Source organism: Apodemus sylvaticus, chromosome 14 (assembly GCF_947179515.1).
Source record: "Apodemus sylvaticus chromosome 14, mApoSyl1.1, whole genome shotgun sequence".
Classification (NCBI taxonomy): Eukaryota; Metazoa; Chordata; class Mammalia; order Rodentia; family Muridae; genus Apodemus; species Apodemus sylvaticus.
In genome coordinates, this window is record NC_067485.1 from 90,234,609 (window position 1) to 90,256,975 (window position 22,367).

The 22,367-nt window shown below is 44.5% G+C and overlaps 1 protein-coding gene and 1 long non-coding RNA gene across 53 annotated transcripts in view; both read right to left on the reverse strand.

Annotated features, from left to right (window-relative positions):
- Mtr (5-methyltetrahydrofolate-homocysteine methyltransferase) overlaps positions 1 to 22,367 on the reverse strand; it is an 83,848-nt gene that overhangs the window by 10,550 nt on the left and 50,931 nt on the right. For all 50 annotated transcript variants that reach the window (XM_052156192.1, XM_052156139.1, XM_052156138.1 and 47 more), the window contains exons 19-28: positions 20,643 to 20,732; positions 19,003 to 19,155; positions 16,364 to 16,471; positions 16,068 to 16,168; positions 10,314 to 10,381; positions 9,685 to 9,805; positions 7,342 to 7,423; positions 6,123 to 6,221; positions 4,971 to 5,046; positions 2,336 to 2,491 (exon numbers count right to left, since the gene is read on the reverse strand). In XM_052156192.1, the coding sequence (XP_052012152.1) occupies positions 2,336 to 2,491; positions 4,971 to 5,046; positions 6,123 to 6,221; positions 7,342 to 7,423; positions 9,685 to 9,805; positions 10,314 to 10,381; positions 16,068 to 16,168; positions 16,364 to 16,471; positions 19,003 to 19,155; positions 20,643 to 20,732 (1,054 nt within the window). The remainder of the gene's footprint in view (positions 1 to 2,335; positions 2,492 to 4,970; positions 5,047 to 6,122; positions 6,222 to 7,341; positions 7,424 to 9,684; positions 9,806 to 10,313; positions 10,382 to 16,067; positions 16,169 to 16,363; positions 16,472 to 19,002; positions 19,156 to 20,642; positions 20,733 to 22,367) is intronic.
- LOC127664341 (uncharacterized) lies at positions 21,268 to 22,232 on the reverse strand. Of its 3 annotated transcripts, XR_007973174.1 has the most exons (6): positions 22,152 to 22,232; positions 21,960 to 22,119; positions 21,896 to 21,927; positions 21,704 to 21,799; positions 21,416 to 21,671; positions 21,268 to 21,351 (listed from the first exon to the last, which is right to left on the reverse strand). It is a non-coding gene; the product is annotated as an uncharacterized LOC127664341 (long non-coding RNA). The 3 variants fall into 3 exon arrangements; XR_007973175.1 differs by lacking the exon at positions 21,896 to 21,927 and having other exon boundaries at positions 21,416 to 21,639; XR_007973173.1 differs by lacking the exon at positions 21,896 to 21,927.

The following is a 22,367-nucleotide window of genomic DNA, read 5'->3' on the forward strand; positions in this document are numbered from 1 at the left end:
ACCTCTTTCTCCACACCCTCTCCAACACCTGCTGTCTCCTCAATTTTTAATCTTAGCCATTCTGACTGGTGTAAGGTGAAATCTCAGGGTTGTTTTGATTTGCATTTCCCTAATGACTAATGAAGTTGAGCATTTTCTAAGATGCTTCTCCGCCATCCGAAGTTCTTCAGATGAGAATTCTTTGTTTAACTCTGTACCCCATTTTTTAATAGGGTTGTTTGCCAACAAAGAAAGAGAACTTCAGACCAATTTCCCTTATGAACATCGATGCAAAAATACTCAATAAAATTCTTGCCAACCGAATCCAAGAACACATCAAAACGATCATCCACCATGATCAAGTAGGCTTTATCCCGGGAACGCAGGGTTGGTTCAATATACGGAAATCCATCAATGCAATCCACTACATAAACAAACTCAAAGAAAAAAACCACATGGTCATTTCATTGGATGTTGAAAAAGCATTTGACAAAATTCAGCATCCTTTCATGCTTAAAGTCTTGGAAAGAACAGGAATTCAAGGCCCATACCTAAACATAGTAAAAGCAATATACAGCAAACCGGTAGCCAGCATCAAACTAAATGGAGAGAAACTTGAAGCAATCCCACTAAAATCAGGGACTAGACAGGGCTGCCCCCTTTCTCCTTATCTTTTCAATATTGTACTTGAGGTACTAGCTCGGGCAATTAGACAACATAAGGAGGTCAAAGGGATATAAATTGGAAAGGAAGAAGTCAAACTATCATTATTTGCAGATGGCATGATAGTCTACCTAAGTGACCCAAAAAACTCCACTAGAGACCTCCTACAGCTGATAAACAACTTCAGCAAAGTGGCAGGTTATAAAATCAACTCAAGCAAATCAGTGGCCTTCCTATACTCAAAGGATAAGCAGGCTGAGAAAGAAATTAGGGAAATGACCCCCTTCACAATAGCCACAAACAGTATAAAGTATCTTGGGGTGACTCTTACCAAACATGTGAAAGACCTGTATGACAAGAGCTTCAAGACTCTGAAGAAGAAAATGGAAGAAGACCTCAAAAAATGGGAAAACCTCCCATGCTCATGGATCGGTAGAATCAATATAGTTAAAATGGCCATTTTGCCAAAAGGAATATACAGATTCAATGCAATACCCATCAAAATCCCAACTCAATTCTTCACAGAGTTAGAAAGAGCAATTCTCAAATTCATCTGGAATAACAAAAAACCCAGGATAGCTAAAACTATTCTCAGCAACAAAAGAAAGTCTGGGGGAATCAGTATCCCTGACCTCAAGCAATACTACAGAGCAACAGTGTTAAAAACTGCATGGTATTGGTACAGTGACAGGCAGGAGGATCAATGGAACAGGATTGAAGATCCAGAAATGAACCCACACACCTATGGCCATTTGATCCTCGACAAAGAGGCTGAAAACATCCAATGGAAAAAAAGATAGTCTTTTCAACAAATGGTGCTGTTTCAACTGGAGGTCAGCATGCAGAAGAATGAGAATTGATCCATCCTTGTCTCCTTGTACTAAGCTCAAATCCAAATGGATCAAGGACCTCCACATAAAGCCAGACACTCTGAAGCTAATAGAAAAGAAACTGGGGAAGACCCTTGAGGACATCGGTACAGGGAGAAAGTTTCTGAACAGAACACCAATAGCGTATGCTCTAAGATCAAGAATTGACAAATGGGACCTCATAAAATTACAAAGTTTCTGTAAGGCAAAGGACACCATCAAGAGGACAAATTGGCAACCAACAAATTGGGAAAAGATCTTCACTAATCCTACATCAGATAGAGGGCTAATATCCAATATATATAAAGAACTCAAGAAGTTAGACTCCAGAAATATCCTTTTTTCCTGGTTTCTATCCCAAACGCAGGCTCAACAATCCCCATGGAATCTTCAATAACATTTCAAGTACCGGTACCTCCAGGAACCCCACTCTAATCTCCTGTCAGAATTCTAGCCCCTCTTATGTGAGTGAGATCCTGGGCTGAGCCCACAGTGCAGCATCAGCCCAGACAAAGCGAGTATTGTCAGCTCCACTGCCGCGAATCAGGTACCAAGTCACAGGCCTCTGTTTGCCTCTGTGCCCAGCACAGACCAATGTGTAACTGATGTAAGTACGAAATTTTATTTAAAGAATGTTAACACAAGGCCAAATTTCCCTGACATGACAGGGCAAGCAAACCCTGAATGCTCCTGTGAAAGCTGAATGGGGAGTGATATGGAAGCAGCTGCATCCTGTACAAACCAAACACTCAGTGCATCCTCTCAGAGTCCTCTCAGAGCCACCCCACCACGGCCTGAGGACCAGGCAGGCAGGACTTACTAACCTACTGCTTTGTCATTAAATATCTTGGGAAATCCTCGGTTCGGGTACTTGCCCCGGAGCTGCCAGACGTCAAAGAAAGGCTTCCAGTCAATGTAGTCCACCAGCTTCTGGAGGTTGTAGTCTTCAAAGACCTGGGTCCCAATAAACGTGGGCTTCACTAGAGGAAAGAGGCGCAGCTGTCAACATTGGCACAGCAGCTGGGGCGCACTCACACTGACATCACTGACGTGTCCTTCCCTGCTCCTTACTCTCAAGTTCACTGCCACACCGGCTTCCCTCCCGTCAGTCACCCGTAGGAGTTGTCTTACAAGAGCAGAACTTTAAATTATTGTGAAAAAGGAATTTTCCCATGCAGCTGACTGACTACTAGAGACTTCCCTCACCCTTCTAGTCCCACACCCCTGAGTACACAGATGGTCAGAGTACTAAAGACCACCGCAGAAGGGCTTGTGGAGTACACTACTCATATGGGGGTTACAAACATGATCTACAAGCCTTGCCTGCATATCCTCTCTCTCTCAATCTCTGTCTCTCTCAATCTCTGTCTCTCTGTCTCTCTGTCTGTCTGACTGTCTCTCTCTCTCTCTCTCTCTTTCTCACACATACACACACACAGGGAGAGAGACAAAGACAGACAGACAGACAGACACACACACACACACACACACACACACACACACAATGTAGGGACATATTCTGAAATGAGGTCCCAAACTCCAAACTGTGGCTACTCTGCAGGGGAGGGACAAACACAGGACTGCCACTATGAATAAATATCTGATTTTTTTAAAAGGAAGTTATAAGTCATTTCTTAGATTGTATAATGGAAATAGAAGGGTGTTCAGAAATTGTCCTTTACATCCAAGTCTGAAACATAACATACATGATTCTGGGGCCTCTATAGGCAGACTGTGCTCCAGCCATTTCAGGACACCAAGGACAAAATGCCACATGGATACTGGGCCAGAGGCCAAAGTACCAGTGCTACTGCCAACTCTGAGTGCCCATGTCTCCCTGTGAGTAGGGATCTAAGAACTGGCTGTTCCACTGTTAGCAGCTGCTCTGAAGAACACCGGCCTCTCAGGAAGCAAGAGGAGAGCGGAGGAGCTCTTCACTGGAATCTCTGCCTTCCTGCCCGGCAGTGACTCTTCCCCATCTGTTCTGCCATCTTCCCCTCTTTTTAACCACCATCAAATAGCTTTGTTTGTTTACAAAGTATGTGTAGTCCTCTTAGGAGAGAAACTGAAGGAGACCACTGACATCCCAGACTAGAGGCCTCTTGTTAAAGGCACGCAGCGACCTGCAGCTATGGAGCTGCTGAGAGGGCCCAGAATCCTAGGGTTGCTTGTCTACTTCCCAAGCCCTAGAGAGAAAGCTCTCCTTGCTTATGGGTTTCACTTCCTACAGCTCTCTGAGGAAAATTGGGATATCCTCAAAACATGGCAGGGCCATACCTTGCAGCCCTGGATCCTTCAGGCAGTAGGGTAGACAGCGCCTAGTGCTGCATCATCTGGGGGCTAAAAAAGGCAGCCCAAGAAGGACCTCCACCACCACCAGGCACCACAGCCCTTCTCAGAAGCAGTTCTAGCAAAATATATTTTGGATCCGAAACTTGCCCTGATGCCTCTCGACCAACTTTTAGAGCAAAAGGTAAACAGTAAGGAAAGATCCACAGCACGGACCACTCTGCTGTGGTGATCTCTAGTTCTTCAAAGGTTTTCACATTAGTATCTAATTTTACCCTTTGAACATTTCCATAAAGCAATCCCCCTTCACACATCAGAGCCTGTCAAATGTAGACGACAGACACTCAAGGTCACAGCAGTGAATCAGTGCCAGGGGCCAAGGAGGGTACGCACTCGGGCCTCCAGCTCCCAGTCTGGCACTCTTTCCACTAAACCACACGGAACCCAGCAGGAATGAAATTAGAACTGAGCACACCTACGTTTGCAATTTCATCTCAACTCTGCGGAGCATGTGTAGAACACAGATGTCAGGAGCCCTGAAAGCCGATTCCAGACATTACCTTGAAAATAGGGATTCCACTAATAAACCTGTCTTGGTTTTGCATTTGTATCTCATGTCTCTCTGAGCCTGTCAAAACATCTTAAGCACATTATTCCCTAGTGAACACCTATGTGAGGTAAGAAGAGTAGCTAGAAATAAAACAGGAAGAAACCACATAGCAGAAATTAAAGGGAAGCCTGCAGAGATAGAACAAGTAAAGAGGGATCCAGCTTTGCTGCAGTTTTTCAAGACCTGCAGTGCAAAGCTATTTTATATTGCAGACATTCCGAGTCAGTCTTCGGCCTGCATGCAGCTCAGGTCAGTGGAGGAGCCCAGCCAAGCACAGCGCAGGCTACAGAAGATGCACCCGATACAGAGTCCTGACAATCACGCCAGCTACTATCTGAAATCCCACGCAATAGAACCACGCTTGTTACAGAGTCATCCAAAGGGCACGACGGTGACACTCAGTAGGTCGTCCCATCCACTTTCCTTTCCATCAACAGGGTGGCCCATATCACACACAACTGAGAATTGCTCACTGTATGTTCCTTTGTAGACAAGTACTACGACACATCCTAGACACTGTCAGTGACCAGACTTAGTTGTACCCAGCAGCAGCCACAGACCTGGGTGAGGCTCAGACAGCCAGTCAATGTGGAAACCGTGTGTTCTGGCTTGACTTAGAGGTAAGTATTTTCTCTCCTGTGGAAGAAAACAGTTAGTCAGAACCGCTTAGCTTTTCTACCACTACAATAAAAACGTAACTAAGAAAGCCAGTATACAAGTTTTTGCAAACAAGACAAATAACCAAATGAACAACACTGAAGCCTTTTAAAAGAAAATCCCTACCCTTTCCCACCCACTATGGCTTCTCGCTGCCACTAAAACAGGAGACAGTAAAGAGTGGCACGTGTTTTCGAGCTTCACATTGTGACACGTGTTTTCACACTGTGGTTCTACGTCTGACCCTGCAGGCCGGACCAGTTCTTTCAGGACACAAGTGGTCATGGGGTTAGCTGCACACCATAACTACCCTGAGATCAGACCAGGGTAGACCCGAAGAAATGTCAGCTACAGGCAGACGACAGGAGAGCGGGAAGAAGCGCCAGCGGCACAGGCTGCTGTCTGTGCTCTCACTGACATTCCTAGCAACTCCTAAGACCCCACATGGGTGTAGGATAGACCGCCATGACTTCAGGAGTAATCATGGAGCTCCTGAAGCCTGGAGCTTCTGAATGGCAGAAGAGTTCGGACCAGTAAGGAGAGGAGAGGTTTGAGTGCCTGATTAATGCTCTATTTTCTTCCATTTTCCCGTCAAGAACGAGTGAGAATACAACTGTGGAGTGACCTAGCTCACGTTTTGAGGATGTCAGTAAGCTCATGCTTTATTCTCTCTCGCAGGCCTGGTGTCTGGCATAGAGCCTAGCACCTACTCAACACCCAGAACGTTTGGCTTGATACAAAAAAAAAGTCTCAAGTGTTTTGAGACATTGTCTTGGTATGTAGCTCAGGCTGGCTTCAATCTCATGATCCTCCTGCCCCTATCAAAGTTCTGGGATTATAAGTAGGTCCATAACTTCCTTAAAATTCATTACAACAACCAAAAACAAAACAACAATAAAAAAAAAAAACAATCAGGAGCGTAGATACTGAAGAACTCAGATCTGAACTAGGAAATAGACCTCTCTCAAAGGACTTCTCAAAACAGTCAATAAAGCCCATGAGAAACCACGGATCACTGTGATCTGAAATGAGCAAGACCTGCTATTATCACTTACTTTGAGAGACTCATAGTGGTCCTGTCTAATATCTTCATACTCTTCCAGTATTTCTTCAAAGTAGTCATCTTTCAGATTTTCATCTAACAGCTGAGAACACTGAAATGCAAGATAAAGTTCAACAACCCTGAGGCAGCAAAGTGGGTCAGCAGACAAAGATGCTTGCTACCAGGCTTGACAGCCTCACTTTCATTCCTAGGACCCATGGGAGGGGAAGAGAACTAGTTCCTACAAGTTGTCTCTGACCTCCATACACACTGTGACACTGTACTACCATGACCACCCATCCCCCACCCCAGCCCCAGAGAAGCCTCGTGATATAGTCAACTCAGGGTAATAATGATTACTGTATGAACTCCATATAAATACAATATATATTCCATATAATAAATAACAGATCTGAAATTTTTCCTTTCAGAAGACAGCTCAGAACCTGTGGTCACTGTCATCCAGTCTGCATGATGTTCCTTGAGTCTCCCAGATTACCATGTCCTTCAGTAGATTTCTTCTCCTTCAAAACTCTCTGTTCTTGTCAAATCATGCTCTTTCGTTGAAAACTACAACTGTGATTAAGGACAGAGGAGCTGCTGAGATCCTTTCTGTCTTACACTGACTGAGTTTCCAGGTGACTAACTTGGAAACTGAAGGACCATGTGGTCTCTCAGATGTCTCCCAGCTGTTGTAGCTTATTATTCAGCAAACACATGAGAATGACAATCAGAATTTACGAGAGAACATGGGAAAGACACCTAGGCAAGGTTTTTGTAAAGTTAATTAAGAAATTATCTATTACTCTGGATTTTGAATATCTGTTCTGATTTCTGGTTAAGTCAGCTAGCCCTATCAATTTCTTATATCCAAAACAAGGTCATTTTAAAAATCCTACATTCCAGTTAATTCTAGCAATAGTCAAAGAAATCTTCTTATATCTGTAGATTAGATTGAGGGCGCCCGTCACCCTGGTCAGATGTCTAGGAGGAAGGCATCCTGTGCCATCCTTCAGCTGCCGCCCACTTCTGTCAGCATGCCTGAAGCACAGCATGTTCCAGCAGGGCAGACTCTGCAGCGGCCACCAGCAACTTTAGCTTGCTCTTTCATATTCCTTTTGTAAAACTGGCCAAAACAAAATGGATCTTGGGGATACCTTAGCTCTTAATACTTTCCTTGTGTGTTCTCTCTGTACAGCACACTTAAAATAAAGGAAGGCCCCCACACTCACCACCACCACACTCTTAGATGCATCTAGGACGTGGATTACAGGCGCACTGTATCTTGGTGCTATTTTAACTGCTGTGTGGGTTCTGAAAATAAGGGTCAAGAAGAAAAGCATATCCATCAATGCTGACAACTCCTTGCTCAGACAACGCGTGTTCAAACCCATTAGAGATAATATGTTTGTACAGTATTTTCAAGAGAGACTTCAAGGTACTACAAGGGCTGAACTTCAAATTTCCCCTATAAACTAAGAAAGACTTTTCCCATCCCAAGATGGGAAAACAGGGTAAGATGATATGAACTGATAGACCTAGGTTCCATGGGAGTCTGACAAAATAAGGTAGGTTTGTTCACAGGTATCTGCCAGAGCTGCTTGACCAAAAGGAGGAACCAGTCAGTTCCTGGCAGTCCCTCCCTACTGTCATCAAGGTCAAGGTTCTTCCTCCAGATGAGCTGGGAGACCAGCCAGCACCCTGGGGAAGCAGGAACCAGGCCGAAGACACAGGACACAGGTCTGACTGCTGCCTCCTCTTTGAGAGAGACAGCTATACAACTGGCCTCAACTCTACATTCTAATTGTAAAAAGAAACTCCAGACTTGAAATTCAACAAAAAATAAGACAGAAAGAGGCCAGGGAGATAGCTGAGCAGTACAACTCTTGCTACAATGTAGAAATCCCTACGTTCAATCAGTCCCTAGTATCACAAAAGTGAATCAATTAATTAAAGCACAGAAGTAATATAATATTTCATACTAATATTTGCTCAGCCCCAAGTTTCTACTGCCAAATTTTAACATATAGATACTAGGAAGAACAACCTTTAATTTTTAAATATCACATTAAACATATTAAAACATACCATCCTGATTGTGAGGTGCTTAGAGCAACAGTTTAGGCTATGTATGGACAATTTCATTAAAAAATATACAAAACCAAAGTGAGACCTGGGAACACACAGCCTCCCTCCAGGGAAGACAATGAAGACGGTGGCTTACAGAGTCACACCATGTGTTTCCTGGTGGTTCCTTCTCCCAAGTCAGGTATTTTCATATTCGTTCTCTCAGCCAAAGTATATTATAATCTTTTATTTCCTATCATAGCCTAGTCTAGAATTAAAGTATTTTTATGTAAACTATGCACAAGGCCCTAGGTACAGATTCCAGTACCAAAAGAAAACAAACTCAAATCCTCTTTACAGGTGTTCAATCAGATCTTGTAAGAATCATTCTGCCACCGTGATAGTAAGTAAACTCCTAGTGGGGAAGAAGTCCAGGTTTCTAACACCAGCAACGATGGCTGAACTGTCAAGTCACTGCAGTATGAAAAATATCAATGGGTAAAGATGAAAACATTCTGCTACTTGTGGAAATTCTCCATTCACACTACAAACAATAGATGGCTAATTCTGTATATGGGCTGAGGTATGCCACACTATGCAGTTTGGTACTGCATGTAGTCCAAATGTTGCTCTGAAGATATTTTTTAGATGTAATAAACACTTAAATCTGTAGACTCAGTAGATTATCCTCTATAATGTGATTAACCTCAGCAATAGCTAAAAAACTTCAGAAAAATATTAAGCCGTCTGTCTCATTAACTCCTGCTTCTGGTACAAAGAACTTCTATCTTTGTACCAGACTCAGTACAAAGTTCTGTTTTTGTATCAGAAAGACTGTCTTCAGACTCGGGGCAGCAACAGCAGCTTGCCTGAAACCCCAGCCTACAGATTCCAGACCTTCTGGCCCCACAGTCACACAATCCAATTCCTGAAAATAAATCTCTGACTCTCTGAGGAGTCCTAGAGTCTTATGACCAGACTAGAATTTCCTTTTTACACTTAAAAAAAAAACCCAAACAAACAAACTTCACACTGTGGAACCACCTTGCCAACCATCAACTAACTGAGATGTAAAAAAAAAAAAAAAAAATGCTACAAAAGCCTAGCGCCTCTCACCATGACCATGACCCATGACCGGGAGAGCTTCGGTCAAACACCGCCTGTGAGTCAATGTGACCGCTCGAAAGTGTCCCCAAGTCCTCCTCTCAGGAACTCCTCCACCTGACTGCCTCACTTTCATTAGTCTATCTCCAAACCTTACAAGGTTGGAGCACCTTCAAGACTCCTGCTTGGAGGGTTCAGTACATTATAACTCCTAGAAGCCACCTGGGAGATGAGAGGACAGGCAAGGGGAGGGAGTCCCACGGAAGCTCGCAGTCTGCAGAAGGCTCCAGAAGCCTTCGGACACTTTGTGCTACAAGAAGACAGCATGCTAAGGAAAGGGAGAACAAGAACAAATTCTGTCCAAAGTGGACCCAGAGTGAGCACAGAGAGCACAGCCGACTCACCGTGACGTGGTTGCTCCTCCTATCAACAATGGAATCTTTATCGCCAACCTCTCCATTTCCTTGGCAACAAAAATCATTTCATCCAAGGATGGAGTGATAAGTCCCGACAAGCCAATTATATCTATTGTCAAAAGAGACAGAAAACTTGGCCAGTGAGAATGAAAAAAAGAGAAAATGAAACAAAACACTTTTTAAATGTTGTACTGAAGATCAGAAAACCTAACATGTCAATTTCTAATTCTAGGAATCCATTGTTTGCTTGGGGTAGTAAAAGGTGTTAACTTAAATTTGTAGAAACATATTTGTAACACATTTAGGAAGCCACACAATAAAAATCATCTCTAGTTCATAATTATCTCAGGCTTGACCATAAAAACAACTATACAACTGTTTTGTCCCCCCACCCCTCCACCCCTCACTCCCCCAACCCCCACCCCCCACCCCCGCTGGAGCTAGGAGGAGGCCCACAGACGTGCACACCTCCTTCAAGCCCCAACAGCCTGACTGGAGCCTGCTGCTCGATGTCCCTCTCACAGAAGGGCCCAGAAGGCCGGGCTCTCCCATTCCTCCAGACAGACTCTCAGGAGAGTGATGCTGAATGCTACACCCAGAGTACTGTGGCACAGTACCTGCTTTGTGGTCCAGAGCAGCTTGAAGTATCTTATCACAGGGAGTCATGACTCCTAAATCAATAACTCTGAAGCAAGAAACAGGATGTGAGAAAATTAACAAGTGTGCATGAGAGACGAAGCTGGACTCAACATTTTAATTCAGCCACCAAATGCTGCCCTCGTGTAACTGAAATCACACTATCAAAGGTCATCCACAGGAGATTTCCGTTTAAGGGAGAATAATATTCTATTGTATAAATACACTACATGCTACAGTTTAGATCTGAACTGTCCCTCCAAAGGCCAGGGTTCTGCAAGCTTGGTTTCCAGATGGCATTTTTATTTACCGTTATACTTATGTTTTGAAGTAGGACCCCCTCTTTTTCACAGGTATAATGAGGCTTTTACCTGACATTTCTCATCATGATGTGCTGTGCTGCCACAGGACCAAAAACAACGGAGCCAACAAGGGGCTGAAATTTCTAAAACTCTAAGCTGAGACAAGCCTTTCTTACAGTGGGAGAGCTGATGGGTCCACTGCATCCGTGTCCCTGATCACCTATGGGCGGACACCTGCATGGTCTCCACTATGCTGCGATTGCTGAGCACACTCTAAGCCCTCACCGCGATTCTGTGTCATGAATTCTATGCACAAACACTCCTCCAGACCTATTTTAATGAAAACAGGGATCAGACAAGGCAAGGTCCCATCACTCAGTCAATCGGCAACAGAACTGGGAAATGAACCAGAAACTAAGACAAAATCTACTACCTTATCTAGTCAGGTCAAAACGTGTGCTGGTGGGAGCCAGTGGGAGCCAGTGGGAGCCAGTGGGAGCCAGTGGGAGCCAGTGGGAGCTGACCGGGAGAAGCAGGCCCTGCACATGCGAAGCAGCTGCTGGTAGAACATGTACTTACGGCAAAGGAGAGGTTAGCAGTGCTCAGACACAAGGACAGCGCTGGTGGGCATACATTGGGGAGTTGGGGAGCAAGCACTGAGACAAAACAGGAAACGGAGTAGAGAACTGGTTCTACAGCTAAGACGCCCTTGCTATTACTCTCGTAGAGAATCATAGTTCAAATCCCAGCACTGTAATGTGACTCTAAACCCCTATAACTTCAGCTCCAGGGAATGCAATGCCCTATTCTGGTCTCCACGGTCAGACAAACACATACATACAAGTAAAAACTCTAAAAAATCAGAGAAGGAACTAATGCCAAAGAATTTCAGAGCAGTACATATCCTAAAACTCGTAGAAATGAGGAACACTCTGAAGATGGTCTACCTATAACTCTTCTATGCTATGCTGAGAGTGTTTCCTTTACATATTTTAACTTTATCATATCTGTTAAATGATTTAAAAATTGGAGCATGTATTTTTTCATTTATTTGTCAATAATTCTAAAAAACAAAACAACAACAACAACAACAACAACAACAAAAACCCTGACAGGTGTGATGGTTCATCCCAAAACTTAAAAAGTTGAGACCAAAGGACTGCCATGAATGAGAACCCAGACTGGGTCTAGCCAGTTCTGGGACCCTGCTTCAGGACTGCACAGCAGCACCTTGTCTTAAATGAACACCGGTGGGAAGCGGCCTGCCTGCCCGCCATTGTTACTGCATGCTCTCTCATACGAATGGATTTGTATCTTGTTCCCACATTCCTTCTACAAGAAGTTTGTGTTGTTTTTTAATTAACTAACACTATAGAACCCTCAACAAAAAGTGAGACAATTTCAAGCTGCCAAAAAGTACACTGGGCTCTGTCAGTATTAACCATAGCAAACACATGCTGGGGGTGGTGACAGACATTCTCTTCGGTTACTTTTATTTTTAACATACTAAAGAAAATCTAGTAACTAAAGATCTTTTGTTTAAGATGACTAAGTATACACTGCTGAATATAAAACTAGGCAAAAGAGCAAATAGCTTTTAAGTTAAGACAAAAAAAAATATGCACCTCAAAGCTGATCCTTTATACCACTATATTATGTTTTTGACATTTTTGTTGTGAGGCTAACTTTTAATGGCTGAACCATCTCTCCAGCCCTGTATATGCTCTTAAATGTGGTTAAAAGTCATCAGAACAATGACAATTATCTTGCTCTCACTGTTCTCTCCTGCTTTATCTTGTTGCTTTCATGCTGTTAAACACATGGGAAAACTCAAGGTGATTGCTGAGGTTAAACAGAAACAGGAAAAAAGGTTGTGGGAAAAGGAAAGAAACTACACAGCACACACCACAGCAGCAGAGGGGCTTCTCCAAACTCAGGGTCAAGGGCCGCCATCACACAATGGAACCCACGCTTTTCAACTAAGCCCAACTGAAAAGTGGCCTGTATTTCTCAGAGACTGTGATTTCGCTGACAGGAGCAGTGCAGGAGATAGGCTGGTCATACCCTGCAAACACTGTAAGAGGAACAACACCCAGGGGTTTGGAAGGAGTACTGTGAAACAGGTGAGTTAGGGAGATGGTCTTAAGATGATGGAAACTAACTCTATTTTAAAATATTAGTTTGCAATTTCAATATAAATGGAGCCCTTTAAACACTTACATAAGCATTCGTCTGAAGCCTAGGAAGAGGAAGCCACAGGAATTCACTGGGGCCTTACCAATGGTAGATTACAGAGGGTCAAGACACTGCATAGATTATGTGGTCGATGGGCCTAACTACCCACATTCTTGTCCCTGTAGCACTAATGCTACCAGACAACTCCCTAGAAATGCAGGACTTTAGATCAAACCTTCCCTCCTCCAGACATAATGAGATGCCCAAGGGTTCCAAGATGCCCAGTGAGAAGGCACGGGAAGGGCTCTATCTAGAAGCACCATTCTAGATAGAGAAGCCCAAGGGTGGAGCCTGGAGGGATTCCCTGTTTGAGGATGCTTAGGAAAGAAGGAACCAGAAGTGACAAGCAGTGGTCAGTGAGACAGGCTGGGGACAGTGAGTACGGGGACTGGGAAGCAACCTCGACCTGCAACTTCTTATCCTGCTTTCAATACACCTTGCTGGTAAATGACTGAAATATTTATAATTTTCTACACACTGTAAGTTTGGGACATCACAAAGGCAGACACTTCCAGTCTAGAGTACCAATCTAGCACCAAAACTGCCCCACACCATCTTCAGGGCATACAGATGAATTTCATGGCATACTTGAAAAATACAAGCTCCTGCATGACAAGTGTGGTACAGTTGAGGCACTTCCAGTGTGCCACAGAGATCATTAAAACCAAACAACTAGAAACAGCTCAGGGGCACTGGGGCTACATTTTGGAGATAAAAAATTTAGTATTATCTAGGTAGATATAGAGAGGAGAAACAGAGGCAGATCCTAAATCATGATGCTAAAAATCCACAAGTGTCCATCTCCATCCCCACAACCGCTCTCACTTCTCCCTGTCCCCTCCCACTCCCCGAGGCCTGTCTCTACCCCTTCCTTCCTCACGGTAAATAGTGAATGCCCATGTCTCAAGGCCAAGGCCACTCTGGACTACACAGTAAGATCCTATGTGGAAAAAGAAGATGAAGAGTGCTAACCTTCCAAGGTTCTTTCCCAGTGTTTGGAACAGCGCTGACAGCTGGCAAGCTAAGGTGCTCCAGGGGAAAGCCGTTGACATCCACCAAGCCTGACATCCTCCAAGCCTGACACCCACCAAGCCTGACATCCTCCAAGCCTGACACCCACCAAGCCTGATACCCACCAAGCCTGACACCCTCCAAGCCTAACACCCACCAAGTCTGACATCCACCAAGCCTGACACCCTCCAAGCCTGACACCCACCAAGTCTGACATCCTGAAATGAGTCCTGGAACTTCGATGGGCATGGCCAGCTCCTAAGCCAAGTTGTCACCTGACTTCCACAAGCACTCGTGTATGTGTACAAACAGACAAAGTTTTTTAAAAGTTGGGGTTAGGGAGAGAAAGAGAGAGCTTTAGGTTTGCCTTGTACTTGGGATTCAAATTCAGAAAAAAAAGTTACAAAACATGAGTTACTAATGATAACCAGTATTATTTTAAATTTCAACGAATTTAGAAAATAAAGAGACAAAACTTGTTATTTTCCTCTTCAGAAGAAACCACAAAGAAAAGTAAAACTGTATATATACCCAAGATAACTTAAGCCTCCATCAGTGGATAAATAGGTAAAGAAAATGCAATATTCACACAGAATAAAATACTACTCAGCCATAAAAAAGAATGAGATCTATCATTTGTAGGAAAATAAATGGAGCTGGTGGTCATTATATAAGTAAAACAATCCAGACACAGAAATATGATCTCTCTCTCTCTCTCAAGTGAAGAAACTTAGAGAGTTGACCTTGAAGTATGAGAAAGTTGAATAGTAACTAACAGAGGTGAACAGGGTGAGGAGGAGGAGGGGGAGGAGGGGGAGGGGAAGAAAGCGCTGGATGCAGAAGGAACGCGCTCATGCTCCACAGCAGTGCAGGTATCTCTACACAACCTACTGTGTTATGGAGAACTGAGAAGACTGAGTCCTCCACTTCAGTAAGGATACATAAGGCAGCAAGTGCTAGATCAGCATACATTGTATATATTTAATGTCATACTGCACTTTATAAACAAGTAACTCAGGAATATATATTTCTTGTTAACTAAAAATAGGAGAAAGAGGTGGAGGCAGGAAAGGGAAAACAAACGCATTCTCTCCCAGACGGCTGCCCCTGCAATTCCCACATCCTACCACCAGATGGAAGCATCCGACCAGACCAGCACCCAGCTGTGAGGTTTTGTTTGTTCTGGTTTTGTTTTGTTTTTTCTTCTTCTTCTACTTGAAGTTAAGTAGTACTCACAGGGCCTATTACTGCTGCTCCTACTTTTTCTCCCTCCACCCCATCTTAACTCATCTAGGCCATACTTTCTGGTGGCAGCCTACAGGAATGGACATAAAGAAGGAAGCGTTTGTATGACATCATCACTGTGATGGCTAACCTTCGCTGTCACCTTTACTACACTTGGAAGTATCTAAAACCCAAGTGGCTGGGAATAGTTGTGAGAGATTTTTCGTGGCTAGATCATTTGCGGTCAGGAGATTCCTCCGCGATCTGGCCAGCCTTTCTTAGTGCCGGTCCTCCTAGACGGACAGAGAAGAAGGAGGCATTTGCTTTCTGTAAATGTTCCCTCACTCCTTTTTACGATTCCAAAGTGGACTGAGACTAGCTGCTCCTCAGGCTCCATCTCCCAGGAACTCTAGCAGCGGACTGACTTCCTTACACCCTGTCTCACTCGCTGGCCTCTCACAGGAAACCATCACTGTTATACTACTTGAACCACAGCCCGTTAGCCTCTCTAATAAACCCATTACTGATACGTAGACATATGTTAGCTTGTTCTGCCAGTTCTGTCCCTCAGAGAGACACAGAGGGCAAAGACTAGTAAAGACAGCCCTTTCCTGGAGAGTCCTTGTCACAGCTCTCCTGAGAAGCCGGTGTGACCCAGCAGTCGCTGAGTGGAGAAGGACACACGCCAGCCGTGAAAAGCATGGCGGGTCTTAGAGACGACGTCCAGTACAGATTCCCAGGAGGCCCCTGGCTGCCTGACCCCTAGAGATCACTTCCCATTCCCTATGTCCTTTAACAAATACACAAGAGATACATAATTATGAACCTACAAACAAACAAACAAACAAAAAGCTGTGTTCCCTTCACCCAGGGCCATGCTGACCCCAGCCCTTTCACCCAGTACAACGTTTACGTCCCTCTTGTAAACACAAAGGACCTGGAAGAACCGAGAGCTCGACTGACCTGAAATTATTACAGCCCAGCACCACGCCGACGATGTTCTTGCCGATGTCATGCACGTCCCCTTTGACAGTGGCCAGCACGATGGTACCTTGGTATGGGTCCTGCAAAGGGAGGCAGGTGAGCAGGCCTGAGGGTCACCGGGAATCCCTCGGTCACTCCTGTGCGGCTCTCGAGACCCAGGTGCTCTTCCCTGCTGACCCCTTACATAAGCTTTACGGATGAGGTTCCCAACCTCAGAAAAACAAGCTTCCAGCCCAGCTCAGGAAAAGGCTCCAGGCCTGGACTAAATGACTTGCCTCTTCTTCAAGCGAACCATTAAGTACTCTGGCTTCTTCTCTTTCTTTTTCCATGAAAGGGATCAGGTGGCCAACAGCCTTCTTCATGACACGAGCTGACTTTATAACCTGGACAAAAGCAAAGTTGGGCATCATTAGCAAACCATCCCATGGCTGCTGACGTCGGCCATGAGGCGTGTCTGATCTGACCTTCTCAGATGTCTCCACTGAGCAGGAGAAGGAGAAGGGAGAAGGGTGAGGTAGGGGATGACAATAAATGAGAAACCATGAGCTATAATTTCTGTCTCTCAACCTTTGCTTGGCAGACTGCTGTTTTTCTGCCTGGAGTCCTTTCACCGTCTCTGAATTCTATGTGTGCATCTCTTAAGTCTCATGCTTCAACACAGTTCATCCCAGCATTCTGTAAATCCTGAGGATTTTAACTCACTTAAAACTGAGGTTTGCAAAGAGGCCCTTTAAGCTTTTTACATACTTCAGAACACCTAACCTAGATGCTCAGCAAGGATTTGCTAAATGATAGTTTTAAGTACTTGCTAATTAATAAAGAATTCTGCCTTTATTTAAAAAATACTATTTAAAGTCCCACTACTTAAAAGAGTAACATATTTTTAAAATATGCATTCTTAAAGATAACCACTGGCTTGTCAAGTCAAATATTAGTATTAACATTACATTTATCTTAGGTGGGCACTAAGGTAAGAGGTGGTATGGTGACAATGGCTAGCTTTGACATCCAGGGGGTAAACTGAGGCAGGCAGCAGATAGAAGTCAGTGCTGAGAGGAACTGACAGGCAGTCAGATACTGAAGGGGGTTGCTGAGTGGCAGCCAGTGATTAGAGAAATTACTCAGCAGATTTTTCTCTGAGGGAACAAAGCTTAATTTACTGGGGCTGGCACTCCCTGTGGCCACTGAAAAACTCTGAACTCCTTTAATCTGGGGCCAGTGATAAAGAAAAGGAAAGAGAGAAAACTCATACACACATATACACACCGAGTAAATGAAGCAATACATACATAAATGCTACATTTACTCAGTAAGTGATACAAATACATCCATCCATGCATGCATGCATGAATACATACATACATACGTACATGCATACAGACAGACATATACATACTAGCAAATGGATTAAATGGAGCAAAGGCCCCAGCAAGCAGGAACCAAGAACTTCACACATACACACATATGTAACACACACACACACAGTGGTGGATCCAGCATGCACCAACACACACCCGACAAGCTTTGCAAATACGCACACACGCAGATTTGATGAATGGAACAAAGATCCAACATATTCCAACATAAACTTTACACATACACATGTACACATACACACACATAAACTTTACACATACACATATACACATACACACTTGGAGGGTGGAAGGAACAAAGTTCCAACAAGTCTATTCTTTCTCTCATGGCTTATATATCTCAGCAAAACCTCTCAAGCAGTATAAAATCATAATGTGATGACAAATTAGTTTTCTCTAGTAAATGACTGAAAAACCCATGTCTTACCCAATACCTTTACAAGAGTTCACATTACGACTAAAGGAATGAAACAAATGATTCCCAAGAATTCACATACATTTGTAACGAAGTAACTTGCTATAGATTAACCAAGTGTGAACTACCAAGGTGGTTTCCTCAGCCAGTTTCTCTTACTGGCAGGCAGCAATTTGCAGTTACAAAGAAATTATAAATTATTTTATTACCAATCTTTAAAAGTAATCTTGTAAGAATCTTAAAAGAATCACAAATCTGAACTTTTATATAAAAATCAGTCATATCTACTTTAAATCCTTAAAAGGCATATCTACTCGTCAGCAATTATTAAGTCATACCAAGAAGCTGAGGACAAAAATGGGTGTAAGAAGCCAATGGTGATCACCAGTCCAGTCTCAGTGAGCGACACGTCAGCAGGGCTGCCGGCTGTTGTTCTCCTTCCCTGACCATAAAGGTCCCTAGCTTAACCAATGAGAGTGCATTTCTGAACTTTAAATTGCTCCCTAAGATTCTCTCCATCAGAGTCAGTACAAAAAACATTTAAACCTAGCTTCAGTGTTTTTGCACATATTTTCTAAGGCTGGTAGTCACACTCTTTCCTAGGGTGGTGACGGGTCATTAATCTGCTGCAGCAGCAATGCCTGAATGGTATCGAGCACTATTGTTGTGAGTGCCAGAGATTCTACCCAGGAAAGGACTGGAAGCCCCCTTAGAGTTTTCATACAAATCTTAGATTAAGAGGGTGTGAGGGGAGCAAGCAGAACAGAACTCCGTAAGATCATGGAGTCGCCAGGGTCATGCCTCAGCCAAGGTACACCAACCACAGCTGTGCTAGCTGCTGGGCCACAGTCCACGAGTCCTAAGCCATGGTCACGTCCTGCATGGCCCTGGCAGTGTGGAAATACAGAACATACAGGCTGTGGTGCTAAGACTGTCTTCAAGCTTTCTGTAGACGCTGTGAAGACAGACTGACAAGGGATGGTTCCTAGATGTACCCAGAGAAGGGGTGACCAGATAAAGCTTTCAAGCTCGGTCTACACTGCAACCTCAGAAAATACTCAAATGCACTACTTACTGAAAAATAGACAAAGGAAATGTTAAAATTTCTCTCTATTTTGCCAACCTGAGGCAGAAACATTTTTCCAGCTCCAAAAAGGTCACCAACCACTTTCATGCCATTCATTAGAGGCCCTTCAATTATATTCAGAGGCCGAGGATATTTTTCCTGGTTTAACCTGGCTTCTTCAGTATCTTCAACAATGTGCTTTTCAATACCCTTAAAAAAGGAGAGAAAGAGAAAAAGTAGTGAGAAGGGAGCAAACAGAAAATTGTATTAGGGCCAAACACAAAGAATGACTCACAGGGATGCGTAAGGACGCGCGCCCCAGAGTCAGCCAGCCAGCCTGCCTGAGTCCTTGTTCTCAGCACCAGCACGGGCAATTTATTAAGTTTTTGCTTCCTCACTTACAGAATCACAAAAGTACCAACCTCATGTTTTTTGACAACCACTGTGATATTATTTATCTACAGTGCCTAGCTAATAACAGGAAATAAGTACACAGGGAAAAAATGAGGTACTAATGAAGACTAGGAACAGAGCAAGTGACAGAGTGTGTGCTTGACACGTGTGAGGGTCTGGGTTCAAGCCTGAGCCACTGGCTATGTACTAACAGGTACACACGTCTATGAAATCGGTACCTGCTCAGTGAGGTATGGTAGTGCGTGTCTTTAGTTCTAGCATTCAGGAGGTACTGGCAAAGGATCTCAGTAAGTTCAAGGCTGGCCGGGGATACATACTAAGGTCCTGTCTCAAATAAGTAAAAATAATAAATCTGTATCTTCTCTCACCATAACATTACTTGGCTAGAATAGGATTCAACACTATAAAGGTTGTTAAAAGGTGAAGTTAAAGGCTGGAGAGATGGCTCAGAGGTTAAGAGCACTCACTGCTCTACCAGAGGTTCTGAGTTCAATTCCAGCAACCATATGGTAGCTCATGTCCATCTGTATTGGGATCTGATGTCCTCTTCTGGTGGGTCTGAAGACAGCACCAATGTACTCATTATATATATAATGTTTAAAAAAGAAAAGAAAAACCACAACCATCTGTAATGGGATCCAATGCCCTCTTCTGGTGTGTCTGTAGACAGCAACAATACACTCACATAAATACAATAAATAAATCTTTAAATAAAAAAAAGGTGAAGTTAAAAAACAACAAAAAAATGAACAAAAACAAAAAACAAAACAAAACAAAATACCAAGGAACTTTCCTTCCATGACTTGCCTGGCCATGGCTTAGAAGCCTTCCTCCAAAGCCCAGAATCCTTGAGAATTATAGGATACAAACGAATAGTTGACAAACTGAAATAAATGACTCTCAGAAGAATTAAAAGTTGAATTCTAGCGCCAAAAAAACATTGTGAAATATCTCGGACTCACTACAGGGACTAGGGAGGGTTCCTGACCTCAGAACTACCAACTGGGCTGGGCAAGTCCTTGCTGTGTATGTAGGCCTATCCTGTACACTGCGGCCACGGAGTGCCAGAGCATCTGCCACACCCATCTATGAAAACAGAAGACATCTTGAGACACTTCAGATGAGCGGAGGGCACTGGCAACAGACATCTTCAGGTTAAAATCGACAGTCAAAAGTCGAGGGCATCTCAGCTCCAGCTACGTCTGCAGTGGCACCGGGGAGCCGCAGGGGCCGCAGGGGCCGCAGGCGGCTTCCGGTCCGGTCCGGCTCGGGCACTCACTCACCTTCACGAGAGCATACTCCAGACGCTCCTCGATGGAGCCGCTCCTCCACTCATCTGTCTGGATCACTTTCTTCCCTCCTTGGCCATGAGTCTGAAGTAAAATGAAGACCAAGAAGTGGATACAAATGGTACACAGCGAACTCTGCAATGAGTAAAGAATTAGCATCTTATCCTTCAAGTTCCCAGACCCCAGGGCGGCGTTCAGCATGAATCAGGCTGAAGTAATTGGTAAGAGAGGGAAAAAAAAAAAAAACAAAGAAATATTTTAAAATGTGAACTTTCAGTAGAAAACATTCAGAATGAAGCAGTCATTTCCTAAGTAAGAGGGAGCACACCTAGACCACCTTACTTCTAATCAGTTATTTAAAAGGATGTTCATAATGCAAAGACAAAACACAGGGACTGGGGATATAGCTCAGTGGTAGGGCCCTTATCTGGCTGGCATATTCAAATGCTGGGGGTTTACTCCCTAAACACACACACACACACACACACAAAAGATGATGATAACAACACAGTGAACATTTTTATGGTGCCTGATTAGAGTCTTCACCTCTACTAGTGTTCATAATCCTGGAAGATACTCTGCATACTATTAAAAAAGAGCAGTAATCAGCAAACCAGCTACAAGTCCCATGATCTATGTGGGTGGCACCCTTGTACAGCAGTGACACAGACCTGAGGATGGGATCAACGTGAGGCCCACAGACCTGAGGATGGGATCAACATGAGGCCCACAGACCTGAGGATGGGATCAACATGAGGCCTACAGACCTGAGGATGGGATCAACGTGAGGCCCACAGACCTGAGGATGGGATCAACGTGAGGCCCACAGACCTGAGGATGGGATCAACGTGAGGCCCACAGACCTGAGGATGGGATCAACGTGAGGCCCACAGACCTGAGGATGGGATCAACGTGAGGCCCACAGACCTGAGGATGGGATCAACGTGAGGCCCACAGACCTGAGGATGGGATCAACGTGAGGCCCACAGACCTGAGGATGGGATCAACGTGAGGCCCACAGACCTGAGGATGGGGTCAACATGAGGCCTACAGACCTGAGGATGGGATCAACGTGAGGCCCACAGACCTGAGGATGGGATCAACGTGAGGCCCACAGACCTGAGGATGGGATCAACGTGAGGCCCACAGACCTGAGGATGGGATCAACATGAGGCCCACAGACCTGAGGATGGGATCAACGTGAGGCCCACAGACCTGAGGAAGGGATCAACGTGAGGCCCACAGACCTGAGGATGGGATCAACGTGAGGCCCACAGACCTGAGGATGGGATCAACGTGAGGCCTACAGACCTGAGGATGGGATCAACGTGAGGCCCACAGACCTGAGGATGGGATCAACGTGAGGCCCACAGACCTGAGGATGGGATCAACGTGAGGCCCACAGACCTGAGGATGGGATCAACGTGAGGCCCACAGACCTGAGGATGGGATCAACGTGAGGCCCACAGACCTGAGGATGGGATCAACGTGAGGCCTACAGACCTGAGGATGGGATCAACGTGAGGCCCACAGACCTGAGGATGGGATCAACGTGAGGCCCACAGACCTGAGGATGGGATCAACATGAGGCCCACAGACCTGAGGAAAGGATCAACGTGAGGCCCACAGACCTGAGGATGGGATCAACGAGAGGCCCACAGACCTGAGGATGGGATCAACGTGAGGCCCACTCATTTAGATAGAACCCAGGCCTCAGGC